This window comes from Anguilla anguilla, chromosome 13, assembly GCF_013347855.1.
Source record: "Anguilla anguilla isolate fAngAng1 chromosome 13, fAngAng1.pri, whole genome shotgun sequence".
In the NCBI taxonomy this organism is placed as follows: domain Eukaryota; kingdom Metazoa; phylum Chordata; class Actinopteri; order Anguilliformes; family Anguillidae; genus Anguilla; species Anguilla anguilla.
In genome coordinates this window covers 33,905,708-33,930,258 of record NC_049213.1, presented here as the reverse complement: position 1 = coordinate 33,930,258, position 24,551 = coordinate 33,905,708, and the positions used below count along the sequence as shown (strand labels likewise).

The 24,551-nt window shown below is 44.6% G+C and overlaps 2 protein-coding genes across 5 annotated transcripts in view; both read left to right on the top strand.

Moving 5' to 3' along the window:
• The window catches only part of LOC118211227 (S-adenosylhomocysteine hydrolase-like protein 1), a 39,309-nt gene extending 29,145 nt beyond the window's left edge, over positions 1 to 10,164 (top strand). Inside the window, exons 8-17 of one of the 3 annotated variants that reach the window (XM_035388258.1) lie at positions 768 to 884; positions 1,293 to 1,356; positions 1,580 to 1,668; positions 2,524 to 2,594; positions 2,929 to 3,023; positions 3,296 to 3,394; positions 3,826 to 3,894; positions 5,114 to 5,192; positions 5,690 to 5,810; positions 6,362 to 10,164. In XM_035388258.1, coding sequence (XP_035244149.1) covers positions 768 to 884; positions 1,293 to 1,356; positions 1,580 to 1,668; positions 2,524 to 2,594; positions 2,929 to 3,023; positions 3,296 to 3,394; positions 3,826 to 3,894; positions 5,114 to 5,192; positions 5,690 to 5,810; positions 6,362 to 6,368 — 811 coding nt within the window. In that variant the 3' untranslated portion in view covers positions 6,369 to 10,164. Of the gene's footprint in view, positions 1 to 767; positions 885 to 1,292; positions 1,357 to 1,579; positions 1,669 to 2,523; positions 2,595 to 2,928; positions 3,024 to 3,295; positions 3,395 to 3,825; positions 3,895 to 5,113; positions 5,193 to 5,689; positions 5,846 to 5,875; positions 6,318 to 6,361 lie in introns of those variants that run through there. The other 2 variants (XM_035388257.1, XM_035388256.1) reach the window with 2 other exon arrangements.
• Positions 10,165 to 11,322: 1,158 nt separating this feature from the next.
• Positions 11,323 to 23,923, top strand: strip1 (striatin interacting protein 1). 2 transcript variants are annotated; one of them, XM_035388078.1, is made up of 21 exons: positions 11,323 to 11,473; positions 12,349 to 12,418; positions 12,682 to 12,756; positions 13,511 to 13,645; positions 14,356 to 14,476; positions 15,411 to 15,479; positions 16,741 to 16,847; positions 16,981 to 17,108; positions 17,448 to 17,630; positions 18,277 to 18,497; positions 18,831 to 18,896; positions 19,347 to 19,410; positions 19,574 to 19,645; positions 19,871 to 19,945; positions 20,436 to 20,533; positions 20,636 to 20,762; positions 20,896 to 20,996; positions 21,115 to 21,181; positions 21,663 to 21,767; positions 22,315 to 22,519; positions 23,320 to 23,923. In XM_035388078.1, the coding sequence occupies exons 1-21, from the start codon at positions 11,369 to 11,371 to the stop codon at positions 23,565 to 23,567; spliced, it is 2,442 nt and encodes an 813-aa protein (XP_035243969.1). In that variant the 5' UTR covers positions 11,323 to 11,368; the 3' UTR covers positions 23,568 to 23,923. The 2 variants fall into 2 exon arrangements, with proteins under 2 accessions (XP_035243969.1, XP_035243968.1); XM_035388077.1 differs by having other exon boundaries at positions 23,317 to 23,923.
• Positions 23,924 to 24,551: the final 628 nt, after the last annotated feature.

The window sequence follows — 24,551 nt, the reverse complement described above, 5'->3', positions numbered from 1 at the left end:
ACATCGCTAACAGGTCAATAAGAAAGACAATAAGTAGTAGTCTTGTTAGAAAACAATACTATGCCACTGATTTGTTACAGGTGAACAGGAGTGGTTATGTTTGCACTTTCTTTAGAGCGAAGGAAACCATTCCTATCAAAAAAGCTAAGCAATCTTGTTAGGTAAAAGCGGAGAAAAAAGAAATGCAACTCGGATTACGTCTCTGCTCATAAGTCATGCCCCTCTCAGCCACTCACTGCATCTGGATGGGTGTGTCTGTAAGGGACTCTCTAGTCTATGTCATCATGTCTTGGTCTCATGTTTCTTCCTTCCTCATTCTGTCCTCCTTTGTTTGTCTTGCACAGCTCCTAAAAGCATTCCCCAGTTTTGCTCACTCATTGCCATTGTTTGTTGGCACATATAAATGACACGTATAAAGCAAGTATAGCTTAACAAGCTATAATGTGTGTCATTCACAAAAGCACATTAACTAGCTTTCATTGGTTCAATAACTGTAGTTACATTTAACTAGCTAGGTAGCCATCTACTTCTAGCATGAAATGAATTCAGGGTGTTTTCCTACAATAAGCCAATAAAGATTTGAAATGGAATAACGGGCAAGGTGTTTTGTAGGATACACAAGCATACATGCCAGCATACAGCACTATAAATGTAAGTGTGTTTCTTATATTTTAGATATACCCTTGAAGCACCGCTGGCGCCTATAGTCTCATGAATTGCAAATTGAGAGCAAGCAGAATGTATTGTGCACTGATCTCTGTTCCCAGGTTGTATCAGCTGTCAAAAGCTGGGAAGCTGTGTGTCCCAGCCATGAACGTCAACGACTCCGTCACCAAGCAGAAGTTTGACAACCTCTACTGCTGCAGAGAGTCCATCCTGGATGGGTCAGTGAGCTTTGTGTTTTAATCAGGGCCAAAAAGTAGCAAGTGCACTCACAATAAGAGGCCGTAGAAAAACAGAGTAGAGCAACTGTGACATTGTGCAGTAAATGCTGTAAAGGTATACAATCAGTATACTTGTTTAATACTTGTTTCTTTTCAACACTTTCTGATTTTAATTCCTTTGTGGATGTAGATGTTTTGCAAAAGATTCCACGTGAGCGAAAACCATGATCAAACACATTAAACTAAAACTTGTAAATTAAAAACCTGACACATTTGATATTAATTGATCATTTGTTCGCTCTGCTATCACATTAATTCATTTTTTCTGTGTTATTGTGGTGACAAAGTGCTTTCATGCTTGTGGCAGTTCACTTGTCCTCTAATGGCTATTTTCTGTCTGTCTTCTAGGTTGAAGAGGACCACTGATGTGATGTTTGGAGGAAAGCAAGTGGTGGTCTGCGGCTATGGAGAGGTGAGAGATTTTTTTAATGGCTCAACCCAGCTTTTAATATCGAACTCAAACTGCTGTTCAACCTCCTTTATCAAAGCTCTATTTTAACAAATCCATAGTGGTGGGGGGATTTGCCTTTCAACCTGGCAGATTAGTCGACACATTGATAATGCATCACATATGATTTGTGGATTACATGAAATATCAATATTGTTTGTTGAATCTTCTCTGGTCGGTGCTGCAGGTGGGGAAAGGGTGCTGTGCTGCTCTGAAGGCCCTGGGGGCCATTGTCTACATCACAGAGATCGACCCCATCTGTGCCCTGCAGGCCTGGTAAGAACCAAGGGAGCAGGAAGTGCTATCCTAGAACCAGGAAGTGCTGTCCACGAACTAGGAAGCAGGAAGTGGTGTGCCTGATGGACAAAATGGGGAAGCGCCTCTCTGTCTGATGGGAATCAGATTGCTTCACTTTTTTTTTTTTTCCATGGATGTAAATTCCTTCCTTCCTCATTGGGCGGCCCCTAGACTAGGAATTTGCCTTGCGTGTTTTCAATCCAGTGTTGAATGAGTGTGTTGCATCACAATTCAGGTTTCAATGAGTGCCCTGCGCAGAAGATATCATCATCAAGATCTCAGGTTTTTGCAGAGGAAATTTAACATGTAGACCTCTGCTTAAATTCACCTTTTTTAAATCAGTATAAAATTATAGTAAAGTTCTTTTTTAAATGTATTTAGCGGTATACACTAGGGTAGGGTAACTTACAAATACATGGTTAGCTTCCCTCTCACTGGAGGGTAAGTGTTAGGAGAGTCTTCATGAACATGTACCCAGTCCAAGCCCAACACAGTCTCTGAAGTTTCATTGAGTCACATGGGTTTAGGAATTTGTACTGTGCTCTCGTGCTCAGACCTAATAATAGATCGCTCACGCGTTTGAAAGTGGATTGCTTTTGCTGTCATAATGCAAGCATATGTGCGTAAAAGTAAATTGAAGTGATGTGAAATCTCGTGCCTGGCACTTCGCCGACCTTGAGATCTCTCTGCTAATCTTGGTGGAGTTATTAATTGCGTGGAACCTGATGACTTTTCAAAGGTCAAAGTTATAATTCTGTATGAAGTGGGAAGCGTAGCCTCTGGAGGGAGCTGATTGGTGGTTCAGCTGTTAACTCTTTCCTTGCCTGTGGACAGCATGGACGGCTTCAGAGTTGTCAAGCTCAACGAGGTCATTCGCCAGGTGGACGTCATCATCACCTGCACAGGTAATCCTTCCACGTGATTACTAAAACATTTTGACTGTTGTTTTTCGAATCCGGCCCTGCTGACGAAAGGCCGTTCGGAATCCAGGCCACGCCAGCAGTCGCTCGTGGAAATGCCTGATTTTGCGTTCTCTGGTTGAGCAGCGGCCAGAAACAATGTTTAGTCGGAAAATCGCTCTCAGAATGGCACGATGTTTGTTTTTGTTTTTCGGGCCGGGGCTCTTTACAGACTAGCCCATGTAAGAGGCTTATCATTTACTCACGGGAACAAAAGAGCAAATATTTGACTCTGGGTGAAACGAGGAAGGTCCAGAGGTCTTCTGCTGTTCCCCTGCAGGGAATAAAAACGTGGTGACCCGGGACCAGCTGGACCGGATGAAGAATGGCTGCATTGTCTGCAACATGGGGCACTCCAACACCGAAATTGATGTGGTGAGCGGAATTTTTTTTTAAGTTACACATTATTGACCCTGTGGGGTAATTTGTCCTCTGGACTTGACCCATCCTAGTTACTTAGGAGCAGTGGGTAGCCACAGTGCAGCGTCCCTGGACCAACTCCAGTTCTGAAGCCAGTGCTTTGTCAAGTGCAACGGAGTTTACCTAACGTGTGTGTGTGTGTGCGCTTGTGGGTGTAGGTGTATGTCTCTGTCTCTGTGGTGCTCTGCCTACACCTCTGACCTTTGACCTCTAACCCGTCCCACCAGGCCAGCCTGCGGACGCCGGAGCTCACCTGGGAAAGGGTGCGCTCACAGGTGGACCACGTTATCTGGCCCGACGGCAAGAGAGTCGTCCTGCTGGCCGAGGTACGCTGTCCGAAAACCCCTTTACTGTGCGTGCGCGTGTACCTGTCCAGGTGCTTCTGCGGTTTGTGCCTCTGCAGGTGCATTTTATTACAGAAAAGGTTCCAAATCCCAAATGAGTGTGTGTTTGAAGCCACTGTGCATTTATTTTTGGGTAAATAGTCAATTAACCTGTGGTTATAGGTGTTGCTCCAAAAAATTGCATTTCAGGAAACAAATGAATAAAAGGATATGCTATGACAGTACTGAATAAAATGGTTTATTACCCACGTTTCACAAGTATTCTATGGGGATATCCACAGTGTACCTATTATTGTACATAATAATACAGGTTGAAATTAGACAGAAATTGGCCCACTTTCACACGACATAGGTGCTTAATATAGCCTGCATTCCTGCTGGTAAATGTCAACATGCCCATTTTCCTCCCACAGGGTCGTCTGTTGAACCTGAGCTGTTCCACCGTGCCCACCTTTGTCCTTTCAATCACGGCCACGACTCAGGTGAGTTGGCCACACCCCTGCTGTGGATGCAGGTAGAAGCAGTTATTTGATTGGTCTGTGGATACTGGTGCAGGTAGAAGCAGTTATTTGATTGGTGCAGGCTTCTTTTTTCCTTTCTGTCGGTGAATGCATCTCCTAAGCGGACGGGAGACGTCCTTGAACTGAAATCGGGCTGGATTCTAATAATAAAAATGGCAGGGGAAATTGATGTGGTGGCCTTTTCAGAAATGGCCATTTTTCACTGGTACTAATGGCAGGTACTAAAACCACACAGGAATGGCTGGAATTGGAGCATTCTGTATCTGTATGTGATGCCGCATATAATGTTGCAGTTATGAGAGATGCTTTCTTTTGTTATGAGAGATCCCCTCTTTTAATAAAGCTGACATTGAATCTATTATGCATCTCTTCATTTGGACTTCCTACTACCAGCTAATTTAATACCTCAGACCGTAACCTGCTCGACCCATTCGATTATTTACTGTGATAGATGGCTCATTATATTTGTTACCATCCATTCTACCTCTACACTGGGCTGGCCAGCGGAGGATGGGCTCCCCCTCTATAGCCGGGGTTCCTCTTGAGATTTCTCCCCACTGGGGAGTTTTTACCTCACTTCCTTGCTTTTTGGGGCGTTCAGACCTGGCTTCTGCCCAATTTGTCCTTCTGTTCCTCGATAAAGCGCCTTTGCGACTGCTCTGTGTGAAAAGCGCATTACTAAATGAATTGAATTGAATTGAATTGAATGGAATCGAATCGAATCGAATCGAATCAAATCAAATCAAATCAAATCAAATCAAATCAAATCGAATCGCACAATGCAACCCCTGACCACTGAGCCGGTCCTAATCCGGGAATACATTATTCACATGATATGGCAAAAGTGGGCTGCATTGGAGACCAGTGTCCCGGTGGTTATGGGGGGATTGGGTGCATATCGGAGCAGGTGGTGTTGTCACTCTGGTGGAGTGTGTTTAAATGTAGCCTGCACTTAGCAGTGAAGGAGCTGACAAGTGCTCAGTTGAGATATGCTAAAGCGTCCACCGTAGAGCGCTGTTAAAAAGTTAGCTGGGCGCACGGCCATTTCATTTGTATTGACAGAGCCCCTGTGGGGTCATAGTGGAAAAAGAGGGGCGCAGTGTGAGTGCGCGTTGATATTGGGGAACGTTGGGTGGGCGTGCAGGGCTGTCGCTGCGATGCTAACATTCTGTTTGTGTAGGCCCTCGCCCTGATCGAGCTCTACAACGCACCTGAGGGCCGTTATAAGCAAGATGTCTACCTGCTGCCCAAGAAGATGGGTAAGATCAGAGCACACTGTCTCCACACACTTTCTTACTCTGGAAACCGAGTTTTGTCTGAAAAGTCTGGTAACAAGCAACATTCACCAGGGACCAGCTCCTCAGACACTGCACTACTTATTTAATATCTATAATGCCCCTCTAATATTTCTTTAATATCTCTTCTTTATTTGTTAAGTCGTGGTAGAAAATGAGCAGTTGCTGCATTCAGTATAAACTCGGCTTAGTTGATGACCACCATCTTGTGTCCTTTATGCAGTACTGCATGTGATGCTGTAGTGGCGGGATTTTCAGTGCTATGTTTAAAAGTAGCTTTCGATTGTTTGTTTGAACTGGATTAAGAGGAACTTTTAATGAATGGGATGTTTTATATTTTTTGTCTATTTGTGTCTGTGTATGCGTGTGCGTGTATGTGTGCTTGTATATATGTGTGCGGCTGCGTGCCTGTGCGTGTGCGTGCATGTGCGTACGTCGGCACGCGTGTATGCGTGCTGCAGATGAGTACGTGGCCAGCTTGCACCTGCCCACCTTTGATGCCCACCTGACGGAGCTGTCAGACGAGCAGGCCAAGTACCTGGGCCTGAACAAGAATGGGCCCTTCAAGCCCAACTACTACAGGTACAGAAACAGGGATGCTCCTGGTCACAGTCTAGATTAGATTAGATTAGATTAGATTAGATTAGATTAGATTAGATTAGATTAAGATACATTACATTAGAAGAGTTTTTGGAAATTTGGCTCCACACATACTGTAAAAACATTAAATACACACATACAGTACAGAATCACATTTAAGTACATTAATTCTGACATTTTTCTAAATATTCATTGAGTCATAGTTCATGAAAAAATCGTTAAACAAACAGGTGATGCTTTCAACCGACTCCACGACCAGTATGTTCGACGTGAGATCTCCACATGCGCTTTTTGCTTTTGTTTTAGTCACACATCTGCCATAGCAACCTGGTCTCTGTCCATTGTACTGCATGTAGGGTTTTCATGCTGAATTTGAAACGGGGGCAGTGAAGTACTGATCTATGGTATTTTAAATCCAGTGTGTTTTAGCCTCAAGGTAATAGGATGTTGAGAAAAGATTTACATTGACATGTGTGCATGTGGTGTACAGCTGTATGACAGAATTTCTGTTTTTTTGATTTTTGTTTTCACAGATATTAATCTGTGGGAGTGACCCACAATGCCATGCCACACTCCAGACAAAGAATTACCCTGAACTACTCTGAGGGAGTGGTGCATTTTTTAAAAATAAAATACTTCCCGATAGAAATAATAATTTTAGAAAGAAAAAAAAAAGTTAATACCCTAGAGCTGAATATTATATCTGTTTCAATTGTGATTTTGTAAATTAAGTAAATGGCCTTTGGTACATCAGTCACGTTACTGGTGTACATGCAGACAAGCTGGCGTGTACTGTCACAAAGACCAAATGTCAGTTGTCTGTTAAACTTCAGCCACGACCGCCCCTTCTGATCTCTGTCTTCATACCGATTCCTATTCGTGTAATAGCTGCTTTAATCACACAATTTATGTTATTCGCGAAGATGCTGAAATGGTGCCGAAAGGCTGTGGGGAAGGGGTCTGTGATTATGAATGATTTGCTCTACCCTTTCATTCTGCGTTTTCAGCTTCAAAATACATTCCATATTAGTAGGGGGAAGGGGGTGGGGGGAACATTATAGGGTGTTTACCTGCAAACAGCTCTTCATTAATATTTGTATTTTTCCTTTAAGAGCTTTCCTCATTGGTTTGTGGATTCTAATCTAGATTATCTAATGCAATCTCATTGGACACACATGCGGCTGCGAAAATGCTGGTCCAATGTAGGTATGTATGTAGGTAGAGCAAACCTTTTTAAAAATCTTCTTAATTCAGGGGCACAAATCTTCTGTGTATCGTGATGATTTTGCACGGTACGTTTGTGCTGAAGCAAAAATGTGTTTAGAGCCATAAAGGAAAATACTCGGTATTCAGGAGCCATCTGTCAAACAGGGATACATTTTTGCCATAAGGACTGGTCTTCTTCAGAAAAACACCAAAGGACATAGAAAAAGATTTTCAGTATGCTCCTCTTTTCAGTTGATCCAAGTCATGTTGTAACTATGACTCCATTTAAATATCTACAAGAGCCGTCTGGGTAGTGTAGCGGTATAAGCACTCGCCTACCACCACTCAATCTCCGGCGGCAGTATTTCCGGCCTGGTCAGACATTTCTACGAACACAATTGGCAGTGTTCGCGGGTGGGAAGCCGGTGAGGGTATGAATCCTGATCGTTGCATTAGCGACTCCTACTGGTTGGTCAGGGCGCCTGTTCAACAGGGAGGGGATCTGGGGGAGATAGAGTGAACCTCCGCGCGCGCTACGCTCTCCCAGTGAAACTCCTCGCTGTCAGGTGAAAAGAAGCGGCTGGCGACTCCACATGTATCAGAGGAGGCATGTGGTAGTTTACACCCTCCCCAGACCAACAGAGGATAGCGAATTGACCAGGACCGTGACACACACAGGGAATTGGTATAACGACTAAATTGGGGAGAAAATGGCAACAAAAAGAAAAATCTACCTACTGCAATTCAGGTACATTCCCACGCATCACAGTTTAAAAACTAGTGCTGTCTCTCAAACATATTTTGATGACATTACTACATAAAGTAAGTATACATATACATACAGGAATACCTCAGGTCCAAATATTCCTAGTGTGGAAGTAAAAACGTGAAAAACGCCATCATCTGGCTGTGGCTCGTGCATTGTGTCTAACTAGGCTTGAGGCTTGAGACAGCTGTGAAATATTATTTCTGTTTTCATGTATGTATGATATAGATATATAACAAAATTGATTATATAAATGAACTTATATTACTGTTTCTGATTGGAAGAACAAAATTGGAGCTGCATTTCCCCGACACCTATCCCTTGTACGTCTTCAGTCAGTATTGCTGTCTGTTCGTGATGAACCAAATTTATTTGTATTATGCTTTTTTTCTAAGTCAGGCTGGCTCATCTTTGTCTCCTTGATCATGTAGCTGATGGACACAATGGTTTTTAATGTTTCGTTTTATTTTAAAATCTTTTTTGTGCTTAATGTTCTGAGGCACCATGATGCCCTTGCTGTGCAACCAAACCTGCCTGTGGTTTTTGTCACATTATGTAAGGTCACACACAAACACGTATGTTTGTTTTGTGTATTTTTTCATATAAAATATATATATTGCCCATTTTAAGTGCACAATTGTTTTAAATGGCCGGGGAGATTCACTGACATTGCAAATTCAGCTTGTCATATGAAATTCAGCTGAATTTTATGTAATGGTTGATTAGATCACTTCTGCATGTGTGCTGGTGCCATATGATATCAATAAGGAGTTTGGTGTCCCCAACAAAATCCAATTGTGCGGTATGTTAGGCATAAATAATGTCACTTTGCCATGATATATCCTAACACATATGTGTCTGTTTGATGCATGAACATCATTATGTCCTAAATAACAGCAATATATTAACATGTTAATGTAAAGTTTTGGTTTACAGGGCTAGTTTTGGTTGAATGAAAATTGTGAGAGTGAATGACGGAGTGTTGTTTTGAGATTTTTATTTCTGTTTGGTCCCATTTTTACTTTAAGCACCAGCTGGATATCCCTTAATCCCTATTCTGTAATGAAGATGCACACAACTTCTTCTCTTTCTGCCTGTCTCTTCAGTGTGGCTGTACCAAGTATAAACTAAGGAGAAATAATTTGCTGAATTCCATGTGAAGGAAACAAGAGCTCTGTGTCCATTAGTGTGTCTGATGGACGTCAGTGTACTAGGGGTCATGTCACTTCTTGCCCGCACATTCACATGATTTTGTTGAAACCTTAGTGCTGGCTTTATTTTGTTTTTTTTGCTGGAAACTGTTTTGCACGTGTTGTGGTCAAGCAACAGCATCGCTATATATGCCTAATGTACTTATTTCCAAAAACGAATTTTATGACCCCCTGTACCCTCCACCCTCTACATTCTGTATTATTGTACCTCTGATGCATATAAGCAGCCATGCTTGCTAGACCTTTGGTGTTCAGAACCTGCCGTTTGTCATTTGATTCTCTCAAAGCCGGCTATATTCCATTATTTTCCTGCTGCTTAGAAATATCTCTGAGGAAAAAGGCCATATGGTGATTCACATTCTTCCCTCGTGCCTTGAAGTGCACTCGCTGGATGGCAATGACCAGTCTTTGAATGTGGAATAACACCGATTGGACAGTTTCACTTGTGGCTTCACTATGATGATGTGCCTGTCCACAAAAAACAAAAGTGTGGGGAGGACACAAATTCTGTTTTTAGAAATGAAATATTTAAATTGAACAAATTTTGACCTGTTTGGATCAGTGAGTATGCAGTTTTTTTTTTTTTTTTTTACCCTCCAACACCCCCCTCCCAGGATAGTGACAACTATTTTTGTCATAATTTGTCCCTGAGAGGGATTATTTAGAAACTTGAAAAAATAATAAAGAGAAGAATTAACAACACGGCATATACGTCTAAAGGAATATCAGTCAGAAATAATATACAAATATAAAAATATAGAGAGTATATAATCACAGTCTGTCAGATGTCAGTCCAGGGTGTGCACTGCTATTGCCAGGGAGAAACTGTGAACATGTTACCCTTTACGTACCTAAACAACGATCACTGTGACACATGACAAGGGATTTCCTTGTTCCATGCTTCTACCTGAGGGTTTTCATACAAGTTAGCTGAGCCTTGTGTGTGAGATAATGACTTTTATGTCAATACGTTCTTTTGAATATCTACAATATATATCATTTTAAATAATTCTTGCAGGACCGATAAAATCACACTGCACGTAGCTAAATCAAATATGAGCCATTTTGTAATTATAGCTTTTATCTTTCGCTTTTTGTTGATTGGTCACTGTTGGCTGTAATATCTGAAATAAACCTTTGTGTTTGAAATTGATGATTGTTGTTTTCTGTGAAAATGGTGTGCAAAAATTCCAAATGCAGTGAAAGTTTAAATGCCAAATCCACAGTTTTATTATTGCTTTCACTCGAGATTTGTGTAAAGGACATTGCCTCTTATGCAGGGGAACTATAAAGCCATATTAAAAATTATTCTGGAATGCATCATTTGAATATATGGAGGAACTCCATATATAGACCTACTTTTAGCATGGAAATATATATATATATATATATATATATATATATGATTTTTGTCTAATAACAATAATAGGATTCAGTCTGTTGCTTATATTCTGATAGATCCCAATAAGAACAAATTGCCAATAATTGGTATATTTTGCAACATAATTCTATACTCTATACTGTATAATTCTATATTCAATTTCTATATTCTGTTACATTTCTCAGTACAAATGACAATATACTGTTCATTTCAGGTAGAAGTGCAGATAAATTGGAGTTCTGGATTAGAACTGTTTTTCATTGTCCTAGAAATAACAAATAAAGGTAGTACTGAACGGTTATGAGTTGAGGAAGTGAATCTAATTTTCTGGACACATTGGACAATATTTTCTTTAAAACATGATCATCAAGTCACAGCAGCATTTGTGTTAGCTTTGTAAGGGGTATGTACAGTTCATATTTAGTTGTGGTGTTTCTTTTTATCTTGTTATGACATGTTCAAAAGTCTATTACCAGACTCATTTATAATTACAATTAGACAGTTTGCATTTTTTCTTACTTCAGTGTTCATATTTGTAATAATTATTTATATAGACCCAGTAGGTATTAACATTTCTGTAAATCAAATTTGTCCACGTATGATAGAAAGGTAATAGTGGTATCAACAGAGTGAAAATATATTTTCAACAGTTTTTTTAATGAATTTACAATAATCATATAAGGTATAACGTCATGGGGGAGTTGTGTTTTAAATTATAGGCCTATAAAAAATTGTTTATTGAAATATTGCATTTCATATTAGACAGGTCCTGAGAGATGTTTTTAATCGAAACCCTCTTAATTGCTATTACTATATTCCCAGCCATATATGTGTTCTGTATGATTACCTGAGATTAAACAGCAATTACACTAGGTAGAACTGTATGGTTTATGGGTAGAACTATGGAATTACGTAGCTCGTGATGTTAGCTGTTCTCGCGAGAGTGTAGGAACGTCACCGTAGGTGTAAATCAAAGATGGACGCTGGTGGTGGAGGTGGGTTGATTATCAATAATAAACAGAAAGCGATGTTACCGAACAAAAGAGGTGAATTCATCCGCAACCAAAGGAAAGACTCTGAGGTAAGCACGGAATTACACACTTTAGGATGTCCACTAGCTTGATAGAAACATCTCATACGAAAAAAATGTTAGACTACTTCAGGATTTACTAACTACTACCCTGTTTGTTAGCTAACTAGTGCTGTTTTCCTAGCTAGGTAGGCTAATGCTAACATTGATCGCACGCTTGCGTTGACTAACTAGCTTGCAAGACTGGCGCTAGAATGGTTTAATCGAAAGAGTAACATACAATGGGTAGTTTAATCTACCCAGCTGAGTTAACAAGATATTAGGACCAAATTAGCTAACATTAGTCTACCTAGCTAGTTAACGCCGGTAATGTTAGCGAATACAGTAACTACTGTCATTGACATAGCTATCCATAAATATATCGCTATGGTTGACTATTCAGTTAGTTTACGCAAACTCATCTAACTTGTTAGCTACCTTGCGAACTGTTATCTGCTTTTAGTCATAGTTATATTTTGTAGCTAGCTTTGTCGCTGTCTGTCGGGTTAGCTCAGTCAGCGGAATCATCATATGATATATTCCCAGTATGCTTACATTGCAATTGATTAACGTTAACTAACGCCTGGCAGTACCGGTAACCGTCTTATTGAACAGCGACCATTACGTATTGTGTTAAAGCGGTGTTGGTAACGTTACGTCCTTATTTGTTGAGCACTTACATTTTAATGTTCATTAGTAGTGTCTTTCGGGGCAGAAGCGCGTCGTAGTGGCATTATTTTCCCATTTGACGCATTTAAAATGAGCTGAAGATATAGCAGGTGTCCCTGTGCGAAATATGACACGGTTATCCCCACGGCACCCCACCGAACTGGGTGCATATGTCTCAGTCCTTTATCCTGACATGCGTTTTCTGCTGGTTTCTTCAGGGCTTCTCAGAGTCTCCTGATCTGGAGTTTGAATATGCGGACACAGACAAGTGGGCTGCAGAACTCTCAGGTGGGACATCGCCCCAAAATCCAAACATTTCTGAGAGCTGTTGCCATGGTGAAATGTCAAAATCCCACCGAATTGTGGGAGTTTACTTGTTTTTAATGTGCCTTACTTCTGTCTGTGGCTGTACAGGTTAATGACCATGATAGGAGCTTCAACAGCAGTCATTGTAAAATTAGGCTTGGAAGTGGACCTTTCTTCTTAGTCTGTTTTTTTTGCAGTACAAGCTCATTTCAGGTGCTCAGGGTTGTGTATGTTTTCTTCTTTAGAGCTGTACAGTTATACAGAAGGACCCGAGTTTCTGCTAAACAGGAAATGCTTCGCAGAAGACTTCAGAACTCATGGTATGTACCTGGATGCACGTCCGTATTTGCCTTTGTTGTATAGGGATACTGTCTGGACTTTCTGGGTGGTGTAGTAGGTTGTGTTCCTGGCTCCAGGAAAGGTTTTATATGGGAAGCTGAAGCTGCTGTTATAAGTACTGTTTTCTTGAATGGCATGTGATCCTTATTCTAACATTTCTTATAAATTAGATTATATTTATTTCATTAGCAATGCAATGATACTGTTTGAAGCTATTTCTTATTTTCTGTGATCTCTGAGGATGCTGGTAGCCTTAGATTTGTGTGTGTATTTGTGTCTCTATAATTTTTTCCCAAATGATAACAAGAAACTGAAAGATTAATCCTTTAAAAGCAGCCTATTTGTGGGCTTCACGATTAGGCTGTAAAATGATTTAAGATATTCTGTTCTGTGTTGACTCATTGCTTTTTTCACATGACACAACCAAAATAGTAACTCAATGACGCAAGCATTTGGGAACTGTCGGTCCCAAATTTAAGAGGTGTTCGTGTTTGCTAGCGTCTGTGTCTGTGTGTCTGTGTGTGTGTGTATGTGTGTGTACGTGCGCGTATGTTTATACTGTTGATGTGTGTGTACGTGTGCGCGTGTGCCTGTTGTTGTGTGCGTATGTTCGTGTTGGTGTGTGTGTGTGCGCGTGCACATATGTTCATGTTGATATGTATGTGTGCGCGTGCATGCGTGTGCGTATGTTCCTGTCGTTGTGTGCGTGTGTTCATGCGTGCGGTCTGTCTGCAGTCACAGATAAGAAGTGGACTGAGCTGGACGCGGCGCAGCACCGGGCTCACGCCATGCGGCTGCTGGACGGGCTGGAGGTCACCGCGCGGGAGAAGAGGCTGAAGGTGGCGCGCGCCATCCTCTATATGGCACAGGGTACGTGGCAGAGCCCTGCCCTCTTTGGGCCCCTAGAATGGCCTTTTCATTATTTACTCATTTACAAGTAATTAACCATTAGAACAATTTTGTGCCTTTGAAAGATTGTTGTTCTGGCTTCTGAATAATTAAAAAAAAAAAATACAGTTAAGGCCTGATTTACTAAGACATTAAGCATGTGCAAAACCTTTTAGCTCGCGCAAAACCGATAGCATGACCAATGATTGGTCTTGGAATTTGTTTTGCACCGGTCATTGGTTGTTACTAGTTTTGCATGTGCTAAAAGGTCTTCGTAAATCAGGCCCTTAGTTGTCTTACTGTGTGTATTTGCATGGAATTGGATTATAGTTACAAACTGCTGTCTTAAGCTGTCTGTTTCAATGTTTGACATTTAGTCTATAAAGTATGTAGCTATAGGCAGGTTTTAGTTTGTCTTGGAACCTCTCACTTATTTTGTTCATTAGGTTTCTTAATCCGTTGTATTGATCTACTCTTGTACCTGTCACGGTTCCCAGGGTACTTGGACCTGTTTTAAGTAGCTATAGCATGAAGAGAGTATAGATTGCAGTCCATGATGGATGAACTCAGCACACAAGTAGAATTGATACAGTTAGCTGCTGTACTTCTTTCACGCTGGTGACTGAAGAAGAGAATGTGCATGCTAATTGTGATGTCACAGCACTGTGAGCCTATCCCGCCTCCCCTTTCAGGTACTTTTGAGGAGTGTGGCTCGGAGGCCGAGGTACAGCACTGGATGCGGTACAACATCTTCCTGCTTCTGGAGGTGGGAACGTTCTCAGCCCTGGTGGAGCTCCTCAACATGGAGATTGAGTAAGAGACTCCGTCCCTGGCTGGAGGTGTATGTGTGGGGTGGGTGAGAGGTGGAGCCTGTCAGGCCTGATTATGCCTGTTCACATGGATCTGGCCTGTACAGGGCCTCATTCTGTGATCCATATTATTCATGGATAGACCAATAGTGCGAATGTGTATAGCGGTATAACAGAGTGTCATTTGCAGATAGTGTAATGTGAATCTGTGAATGGCATTAGAGACACAAGTGATTTTCTTGAGCAATGTCTGTGTCTTAATGCTGTTGAGTATGTTGTGGTGTTTTTACCAAATGTGGCATGGATTATGAGACTGAGCAGGGGGGTTGCTAGACCTGAGAGGCGTTCTTCAGTTTATTATGAAGTGTTGGTGTCTCTTCTATCGTGGTTGAAGACCTGCTGTGCTTGAACAAGCTGGTGTGCTCCTGTCTGTGACAGGCGGAGATGTGTTTCCTGAGCACGCTGCCACTTACAAAATGCCAAATGTTAACTTGTAGCTCAATGTTGATCTCATCAATGCATTCATTTGAAGTTCTGGGCTTGGCTTTGCCTGGTCAGAAGCAGATGCTTGATTATTAATTTCAGAGGTACGAGCATTCAATGTAGAGTGTGCCCCCTGATGACTTGTGCTATATTTTGTTCAGCATGAAATTATGGGCAGTTTGTCACTTTTTCATTTTCATAACAAATACATTTTATTTTATATTATATTTTGCACTTCTTTTTTTCTGCTGTACTGAAAATGTACCAAACTGTGAATTCAAAACCGAGGTACATACCGAACTAAAATTTTTGTGTACCCGTTACACCCCTACTGTCCTGGCATCACGGTGTTCATCAGAGTGCTTACCCAGCGACCAGCGTAATGAGTGTCTATCACTCGCTTCTCTTTCTCCGTCTCTTACCGCCATTCCCTGCTTTCTCTCTCTTCCTCACAGTAACAGTGCCGCATGCAGCAGCGCGGTCCGAAAGCCCGCCATCTCCCTGGCTGACAGCACAGACCTCAGGTAAGACCGCCATCACGCCACAGTGCTAAAGACCACCATCACACGACAGCGCTATAGACTTCCATCACACGACAGCGCTATAGACCATCACGCCACAAAGCTATAGACCGCCATCACACGACAGCGCTAAAGACCGCCATCACGGCACAAAGCTATAGAACGCCATCACATGACAGCGCTATAGAACGCCATCACATGACAGCACTATAGACCGCCATCACACGATAGCGCTATAGACCGCCATCACACGACAGCGCTATAGACCGCCATCACGCCACAGCGCTAAAGACTGCCATCACGCCACAAAGCTATAGACCGCCATCACGCCACAGTGCTATAGACCGCCTTCATGCCACAGTGCTAAAGACCGCCATCACGCCACAGCGCTAAAGACCGCCACACCGCTATAGACCACCATCACACGACAGCGCTATAGACCACCATCACGCCACAACGCTAAAGATCGCCACACCGCTAAAGACCGCCATCACAACACACCGCTAAAGACCACCATCACGCCACAACACTAAAGAATCCCCAGTGTCATTTAGATTCACAAGAGAACATGGCGTCGACCACTTTGTGTTATCTGAGCTATATTTAGTGCTCAGTGGTACTGCAACCTGCCGTTTCAAGGTTGCTTGCAAAGCTAGGCCACACTTGCATGGACCTTGACCCATTTAGCTTATGCTAACTCTGGTACAGTACATCAAAAAGCAATGCATTTTATTCATTGGAAAATCAAGCGAGGAGCTGTATGGGAAATGGCATTCATTGTTCTGTGGAACTCCAATAGGGTGATTTAGAACCCGCTCATTAAAGGGTTGAGCAGTTCAGGTGAATTCCCCCCCCCCCCCCGAGCCCACCCAGGCGCTGCCTATGAAAGCCCTGCTCACAGGCGCTGATGTCACCGGCTGCAGTGGCTGCACATGACGTTAGTCGTGCAGGAATGGAAACGGACGGATTTGACTAACCAAATCAGCGTGGCATGCGGGCGAAGCAGTGATTCAAATGAACCGCTTTGCTTTTGATATGTTGGATGCACAACATGGTGGCATTTCCATTTCATGCATTTTATGCAGTCAGATCTACTCTTGACACAGGAGAGGCACAGAAACCACACACTGTTCTTTACCTGCTGGGGCATTCGGTTATATCCTGGAGGCAAGATCAGATAATAAGCTCTGCAGACGTGCCTGTGTGCCACAGATTTCCCATGAGCCTCTGTTAGTGGTAGTATTAATGGATGTTTGTGGGACAGGGTGCTGCTCAACATCATGTACCTGATGGTGGAGGCCATCCAGCAGGACGACCCCGCCGACACCGTGGAGTGGAGGGCCGCTCGGGAGACCTTCAAGACCGAGCTGGGTATGTGGAGTATTTAGCATTCATCCATCCATCCATCCATCCATCCATCCATCCATCCATCCGTGCATGATTATATGTTGAACTGTTGGTGTGTTTTTGTCGGCAGTGCTAAAGCTGTTGGTTACTCACTCAGGGTCTCCTCTCTACAACAACGAGCCCATATCCGTCATGCTCTTCGGCATGGTGACCAAGTTCTGCAGTGGCCACGCCCCCCACTTCCCCATGAAGAAGGTGCTGCTGCTGCTGTGGAAGACCATACTGGTGAGAGGAGCGTGGCCTGACGTCACCGCACGCTAGCGTGGCTAACATTACCGCACACTATAGCGTGGCGGGAGCTGCCACGTGATCACGCACATTCACTCCCAACTCACTGCGAGGCTGAGCTCTCGCTTTGTGCGATCAGCAGCAGTCATATTCCGTTAAATTCAAACTTTATTTGTAAAGTACCTCTTCATACAGAGACACTGTCACAGGCGTGAAAAAAGCGAGCTGGTGAGGTAAGCAAAATGCGTTTTGAGGGTGCCCATCCTCCGCTGGTCGGTGTAACAGTTACCATAGAATGAATGGTAACAGACCGGGCCCCCCCCATTTTTCCTGCAGTTCACGCTGGGTGGGTTTGAGCAGCTGCAGAACATCAAGGTGCAGAAGCGGGAGGAGCTGGGGCTGCCCCCCCTGCCGGAGGACAGCATCCGGGTGATCCGCAGCATGAGGGCGGCCTCGCCCCCCGCCTCCGCCTCCGACCTCATCGAGCAGCAGCAGAAACGCGCGCGCCGTGAGCACAAGGTACCCCCCCCCGCCCAGCGCAGGACCCCCGTCCCAGCCGGGGACAGGGTGGCCTGTCACCCTCACAGTCCCTGAGCCCGAAGCAGGGAAATTTAGACTTTACACTGGCATGTGTATCAGTTTGGGTATTTCACATTTAATGCTGATACTTCTCATAAAACAGGAAGAATAAGTACAGCTAGTGTTCATGCATGCAGGCTAATCATGCTAATCCCTTAATTTACAGAGAGCAGCGGCACCTAGGGAGCTGCAGTGCTATTTTCCCATGCTTGTTTTTTAATTGCTTGTGCCCATCTTTGAAATGTTTTAATGATGTTTCACATTTGGTGGCTCTTGTCACATGTGGTTCTAGCAAATACAGTTAAAAAAACAGTTAGTCTTCGGTTAGTCGGATAAATGCCATAGGCAGGCTTAACAGGTCAGGAAACGCTGGTCAAATTAAAGTCTTTGCGTTTTAAAGAACCGAAGAATACAAGCAAAACCCTAAAAATGAAATCCAGCCAAATGTGGTTTCCGCAGTTTGAACTGTTCCTAGCAGGTGTAGTTTGAGGTGCTGGGTTTGAGCCGGGCTGTGGGGCTCCAGGCTGTGGATAAAGCCTCCTCCACAGGCTGCCTCCTCCATTGCCCTCCTCCCCCTTTCCCACAGGCCCTGATTAAACAGGACAACCTGGACGCCTTCAACGAGAAGGACCCCTACAAGACGGACGACCCCCGCGAGGACGAGGACGACAACGACGACAACGACAACAGCCTGGAGCCCGAGACCTTCCCCCTGGAGCGGGACGAGGTCATGCCCCCGCCCATCCCGCACCCGCCGTCCGAGAGGGTGTCCTTCCCCAAAGGCCTGCCCTGGGCCCCCAAAGTCAGGTAGGGGGAGAGTGACGCACCCGTCATGGGCCATGCAGCTACCACAGGCTGAAGGTTCTATTTCCCCACTGTGCTACTGCATCTGCAGCAGCCCTGTGCTCCTTTTAGAGATTAGCTTTTCTCTATGCAAGCTAGCAACTATATACTTTTAATAATGTCAACTTAGCAGGATGTTTAGGTTTTTAGCTCCTTATTTGGCTGATCAAGGTTAAATTTGTGCTTTGTGGTGTAAAATTCCTTTATTCATAACATTTCTCTTATTTTGTTTTTTTAAATAATGGTGTTATAATAATTATTTAAATAATAATTTTTTCTTTTCTTTTTTTGCCACAGGGAGAAAGACATAGAAAATTTCCTGGAATCGAGCAGAAGCAAATTTATTGGTTATACGCTGGGAAAGTAAGTTTCCCTGTCTGGGGTTGTTGATTGTTGAGTGTGTTTGGCAGTGGTGGTGGCGGGTGGGGGGGGATTTAACTCATGATCTATACCCAGGCGTGTATCTGGCGGTTGTGGGGGGATTTACCTCATGATTTATACCCAAGAGTATGTCCTTACCTCATGGACTATGTGCGCAAATGCATCTGGAAAAAGTGTTTCCTGACACAGTAAATAGGGAGCCTGTCACATTGGTTGCCAAGAAATTAAAATTGTCATGCATGTATGGTTGTCTAATATATGTGTATGGTTTGAAATGAGGAACAATTTTATGTGTCCGTATATAAAGTATATAAACACTAATATACATGTATATAAACTGTTGTTTGTGTTGATGGTGCAGATTTGTGTGGAGCACATTGTTTCATTTGTAGAGCAATGGCCTACTTTTAACTGCCAGTTTCTGGATTGCAGTGACACAGATACGGTTGTGGGCTTGCCCAGGCCAATCCACGAAAGCATCAAAACCTTGAAACAGGTACCGGAACACACATCCACGTCTGGCACGCTCACACTAAAACGCAGGAGAAGTTTGAAAACAGTGTGCCTTGGTTCAGTTTATTTCAGTTGTATGCCTGGTAATGTCTTTATCACGCACACTGTTTGCTCTAGTCTGAGAATGTATTCCTGTGTGGTTTTAGCACAAGTACGTGTCCATAGCGGAAATTCAGATTGCGAGGGAGGAGGAGTTTCAGAAGACTCCACTGTCAGGGGTGAGTCAAACCGAAAGCATCCAGTCTCATCCAGATGCCTCAGGGAGTCACATTCCAGGGATCTGTTCACACATGCAAATACGTCCCAATAAGGTGTGTGTGTGTGTGTGTGTGTGCGCGTGCGCGTGCGCGTGCGTGCATGTGTATGCGCGCGTGTGTGTATGTGTGTGTGTGCATGTGTGTGTGGCTGTGTGTGTGGCTGTGCGGCTGTGTGGCTATTAACAGGGTGAAGAGGAAGTGGAGATGAGCTCCACTGAGCTGCTTTACCAGGGTATCCTTCCCAGCCTGCCTCAGTACATGGTGAGTTCCTGCCTCCCCTCACACTGAGACCAGTGCTGCACCGGTCTAAACAGCATCGCAATCCTGGCAGCAGGGGACTGTGGTCTCACAGTATTCCAAATGAACGGCAGTTAAATTCAGGGTTTTTATCAGTTGCTTTCATGAAGTCAACATTCCTTTCAAAACTGGCGGTTATACAAACTTTGATGTTTGAGTATTTAGGTAATGAGTCTTCTACCACACCCGTTAACTGTTGTTTAATGGAAAATTTGGCCACGTCACATCGAATAATCAGTTTGCTTAATCTGATTATTGTTAAATCGGTATTTGGTGCCAATGAAACAAAAAAATAGGAATGAAACTCAAACATTAGTTGAGGTGATAATGAGAGCGCTGCATAAAATAACCGATAATTAACATATGTTTTTCTTGTACCATGGAAGTCAAAGAATATTTAAATATGAAACTGCTCCAAATAATCATCCCACCTCCTCGTCCCTGGCTGCCCCAGATCGCCCTGCTGAAGATCCTACTGGCGGCAGCCCCCACCTCCAAGGCCAAGACGGACTCCATCAACATCCTGGCCGACGTGCTGCCTGAGGAGATGCCGTGAGTCCTGGGCTCGTCCCTGGGTGGGGTGGTGGGGTATGCGAAATGGGCCAGCCCCGCCTGGCTGACTTCCTGTCTGTCTCGCTGGCTCGTCCTCTCCAGGACCACCGTGCTGCAGAGCATGAAGCTGGGCGTGGACGTGAACCGCCACAAGGAGATCATCGTCAAGGCCATCTCCGCCATCCTGCTGCTTCTCCTCAAGCACTTCAAACTCAACCACATCTACCAGGTACCGCTCTGAAGGGACACACACACATCAATAATAACAGGCCAGCCCCCAGTGTCCTGTACTGTCCACCTATGGAGAGAAGTGTTTGAGTATTCAAAATTCCCTTACGTTATTTTCCGATCCCGCCCCTCAGTTTGAGTACATGGCCCAGCACCTGGTCTTTGCCAACTGCATCCCCCTGATTCTCAAGTTCTTCAACCAGAACATCATGTCCTACATCACTGCCAAGAACAGGTGAGCGTCCCGCCCAATCAGCATCCCTGTTCGGGGAAACCCTGTAGCTTTTTTATGCTTCCCTTGTTAGGACTGTGGTCTGTACTGATTGGCTGTGTGCTCATCTGTGTCCCTGCAGTATCTCTGTGCTGGACTTCCCTTACTGTGTGGTGCACGAGCTCCCAGAACTGACTGCTGAGAGTCTGGTAAGACGCAGGGACAGAGACAGCACTCTGAATGGCCCCTGGTATGTTTTCCAGTTAGAGCCGAGTTGTCAAATCAAGAGAGTCCAATTCCGTCCTTTCAGTTGGCAGCCTGTTTAGGCCTTGCTGTGTGGGCTCCGTAGCTAGTCAGTGATTTAATCACTTAAGCATGGAAATTACTATCAAAAAATCTGGCGCCCCTCTATATATAAAATTGAGTTAAACGCTTAAATATTACTTACTCAATTTTGTTTTTAGTTTTCCTAGGAATTTTAACTGTGGAGTCATGTTGTTAATATTGGGGGTCAACGTTGTGCCATGACCTGTGCTGCAGGACTTCAATTTGAGCGTGTGTTGTAGAGAGACCACTCCGCTGAACATAGTTAACGATGAAACAGTTCAGGGCTCCGTTTCGATTGGAGCAGAGAGGAGGGGAACGCTTGAACGAGGTGCAGAATGAGATTTTGTGTGTGCGGCTGGACAGGAGGCTGGCGATAACAACCAGTTCTGCTGGCGGAACCTGTTCTCCTGCATCAACCTGCTGAGGATCCTCAACAAGCTCACCAAGTGGAAGCACTCCAGGACCATGGTGAGAGAACACTGCCTCCTGTGGTCGACTGCTTTCACAGTTTCCTGCCTGTGTGCTTCTGTTGTCTTTGGCATACCTTGTCAAGTCTCGTCTACCAGATCTTGTTTGCCCCTGTACACCTCTCTCTTTCTTTCCTGATCTTGTCGGGCCTGTGTTCATGCTAATTCTCATAAGCTCGTTATACTTCTCTATTTTCATTTATTGGGGGGAACTCATCTGTATGCCACTTCCTGTCAGGGTTCAGAGTTCTGGTTATTGGAAGTGTATTGGAAGTGCTTTTCAAATCCACTTGCCCTGCAACTGTCCCAAATGTATTTGAAAACATTTGGGACAGTTGCTCCTGTGTCTCTCCTTCTTCTACATTTTTACGCAATTAGAAAATGTTCTTATCCAGAGTGAGTTAGGGAGCTTACATTCTTTTACATACAGTCCATTTATACAGCTGGATATTTACTGCAGTAATTCAGGTTATGTATCTTGCTCATGGTTACAATGGCAGTGTCCTACCAGTTCCCTAACCGCTGTGCTACCCTGCCGTGCTTCTCAGATGCTGGTGGTGTTCAAGTCTGCTCCCATCCTGAAGAGGGCGCTGAAGGTCAAGCAGGCCATGATGCAGCTCTACGTGCTGAAGCTGCTCAAGGTGCAGACCAAGTACCTGGGCCGGCAGTGGAGGAAGAGCAACATGAAGACCATGTCCGCCATCTACCAGAAGGTCCGCCATCGCCTCAACGACGACTGGGCCTACGGCAACGGTGAGTCACCGCCCGCGGTTGGCAGGGTTACCGCGTAACTGGGGCTATCGCTAACACTGATCAACCACCCAGAGCTGTACGAAGGCCTCATCAACGGATCATGTCAACCTCGGGCCTGAATTATCAAAGTCACACAGTAATCAGTCAGTTATCAGTCCAGTAAGTATAAAAATCAATCAAACATTGCTCAGCCATAGCTGTTACGCTAGGTCAGGTTGATGGGTGCTTGTGAACCACCAAGTGTGGTTGTTTATAAGCTCAGTCGGGTTCAGAAGCAATGAAATTCTGTTAGTTCACTTTAGAGCAGAAGTTCAGTGTGGTGGGAAAGCTTGTTTTCTTTCATGAATTATACAAATTCTCAGACAGCTATGCTGTTTATGGATCAACGGGCTGTTCTATTCCTTCTAGACCTGCAGGAAGGCCTGATCATGTGTGGTTCTATCGATACTGCTGTAGGAGGAACTATTTTTGCACCCTTGCTCATTTGGCCCTTGAACATGCCACAGCACGTTTAACTGTAAAGACGTAACCCTGGCTTTCTCAAGTCTGACTAATTAAGTTTTCCTTTCATCTGAAACCACCCTTCTGTATACTATGATGATTGCTTTGTTTCATGTTCTACCCTATCCTAAATTCCTTCAAAGGCCAAAGTGTGGACTTATACAATGATGTGTGGACATATTCATGTATAGAATGAGGTTGTGAAGGGAGTCATGAAGGGTGTGTGTGTGTGTGTGTGTGTGTGTGTGTGCGCGTTGCTGAGGCGTCACCATGGTAACAGCCGTGTTCCCCGGCAGCAGACCTGGACGCCCGCCCCTGGGACTTCCAGGCGGAGGAGTGCGCCCTGCGGGCCAACATCGAGCGCTTCAACAGCCGCCGCTACGACAAGAGCCAGGGCAACCCCGACTTCCTGCCCGTGGACAACTGCCTCCAGAGCGTCCTGGGCCAGCGGGTGGAGCTGCCGGAGGACTTCCAGATGAACTACGACCTCTGGCTGGAGCGCGAGGTCTTCTCCAAGCCCATATCCTGGGAGGAACTGCTGCAGTGAGGGGAGGGCAGAGCTGCCCCGAACCTGCCCCAAACCCCGCGGCCTTCACCGAACTTCGCCCGCCCATCGGTGGACCGGCTTCCCAGCAACCCCCACACACGCACACAGTAACCGACAGGTGGACACGGGCCGTAGCCGACTTAGCCGCTGGCTGTGTCGCTTCGTTCTGGCGCGTCTGTGAATCGGGGTCTGACCAGAGCTGTGTCTTGCCGAGCATTATTCTCACCCATCTGCACACACACCATCCGGCCATCCTAGCGTCCTCCTCAAAGCATTTTTCCCCATTTATATGAATTAGCTCTCCTCCTTAGCCCTGCGCTATTAAATCTCTACCTCTCCTCAAACCCCTCCCCCCTCAACTGTGTGGACCAGTACCTTTACTACTCCGGCTTGCCTGGGCACCCGTGGTCCTCGCACCCTGTACCCAGCGCACGGCCAAACCGACCAACACTACAACAGACCATTACCCATTCTCTCCAAGGGACCGCTTGGAAAGTGCGAAGCCGTGGCTGTTTCTGCCTGTGCGTGCGTACGTCCAGATAATTTCGGTTTACCCTCCGGGTTGAACGCGCGTTACTAATCGTATTTTTACCGTTTCCTCTCGCCATTGTCCTGCTTCCCTTTCCTTCTCAGTGCTGGTTCACCCGTGCCAGGCTTGGCCTTAAAGGTGAAGGGAGCTGGATCCTGGGAAAGTGAACCGTGAACGCACACATAAGAGACGGGACCGTTGGGCGTTGACCAGTCATCTGTAGATCCCAGACAGTTGCTTAAACTCTGATGCCATTAATGGTGCCTCGGCATGTATTGGTTTTGAAGAGCAGGCGTTCTGATCGAAAAGCCAGGCGGTGCATCTCAATCTTCCACTGGCATCCCCGCGCAAAGAAAATGCTTCTTTTCTGGGTTACTCAAAATGTCACTCGCAAAGGTTAATGCCATTAGCCTCTTTAGCAGTTAGTGCTTCGTCATAGCCCACATTTTGGAGAA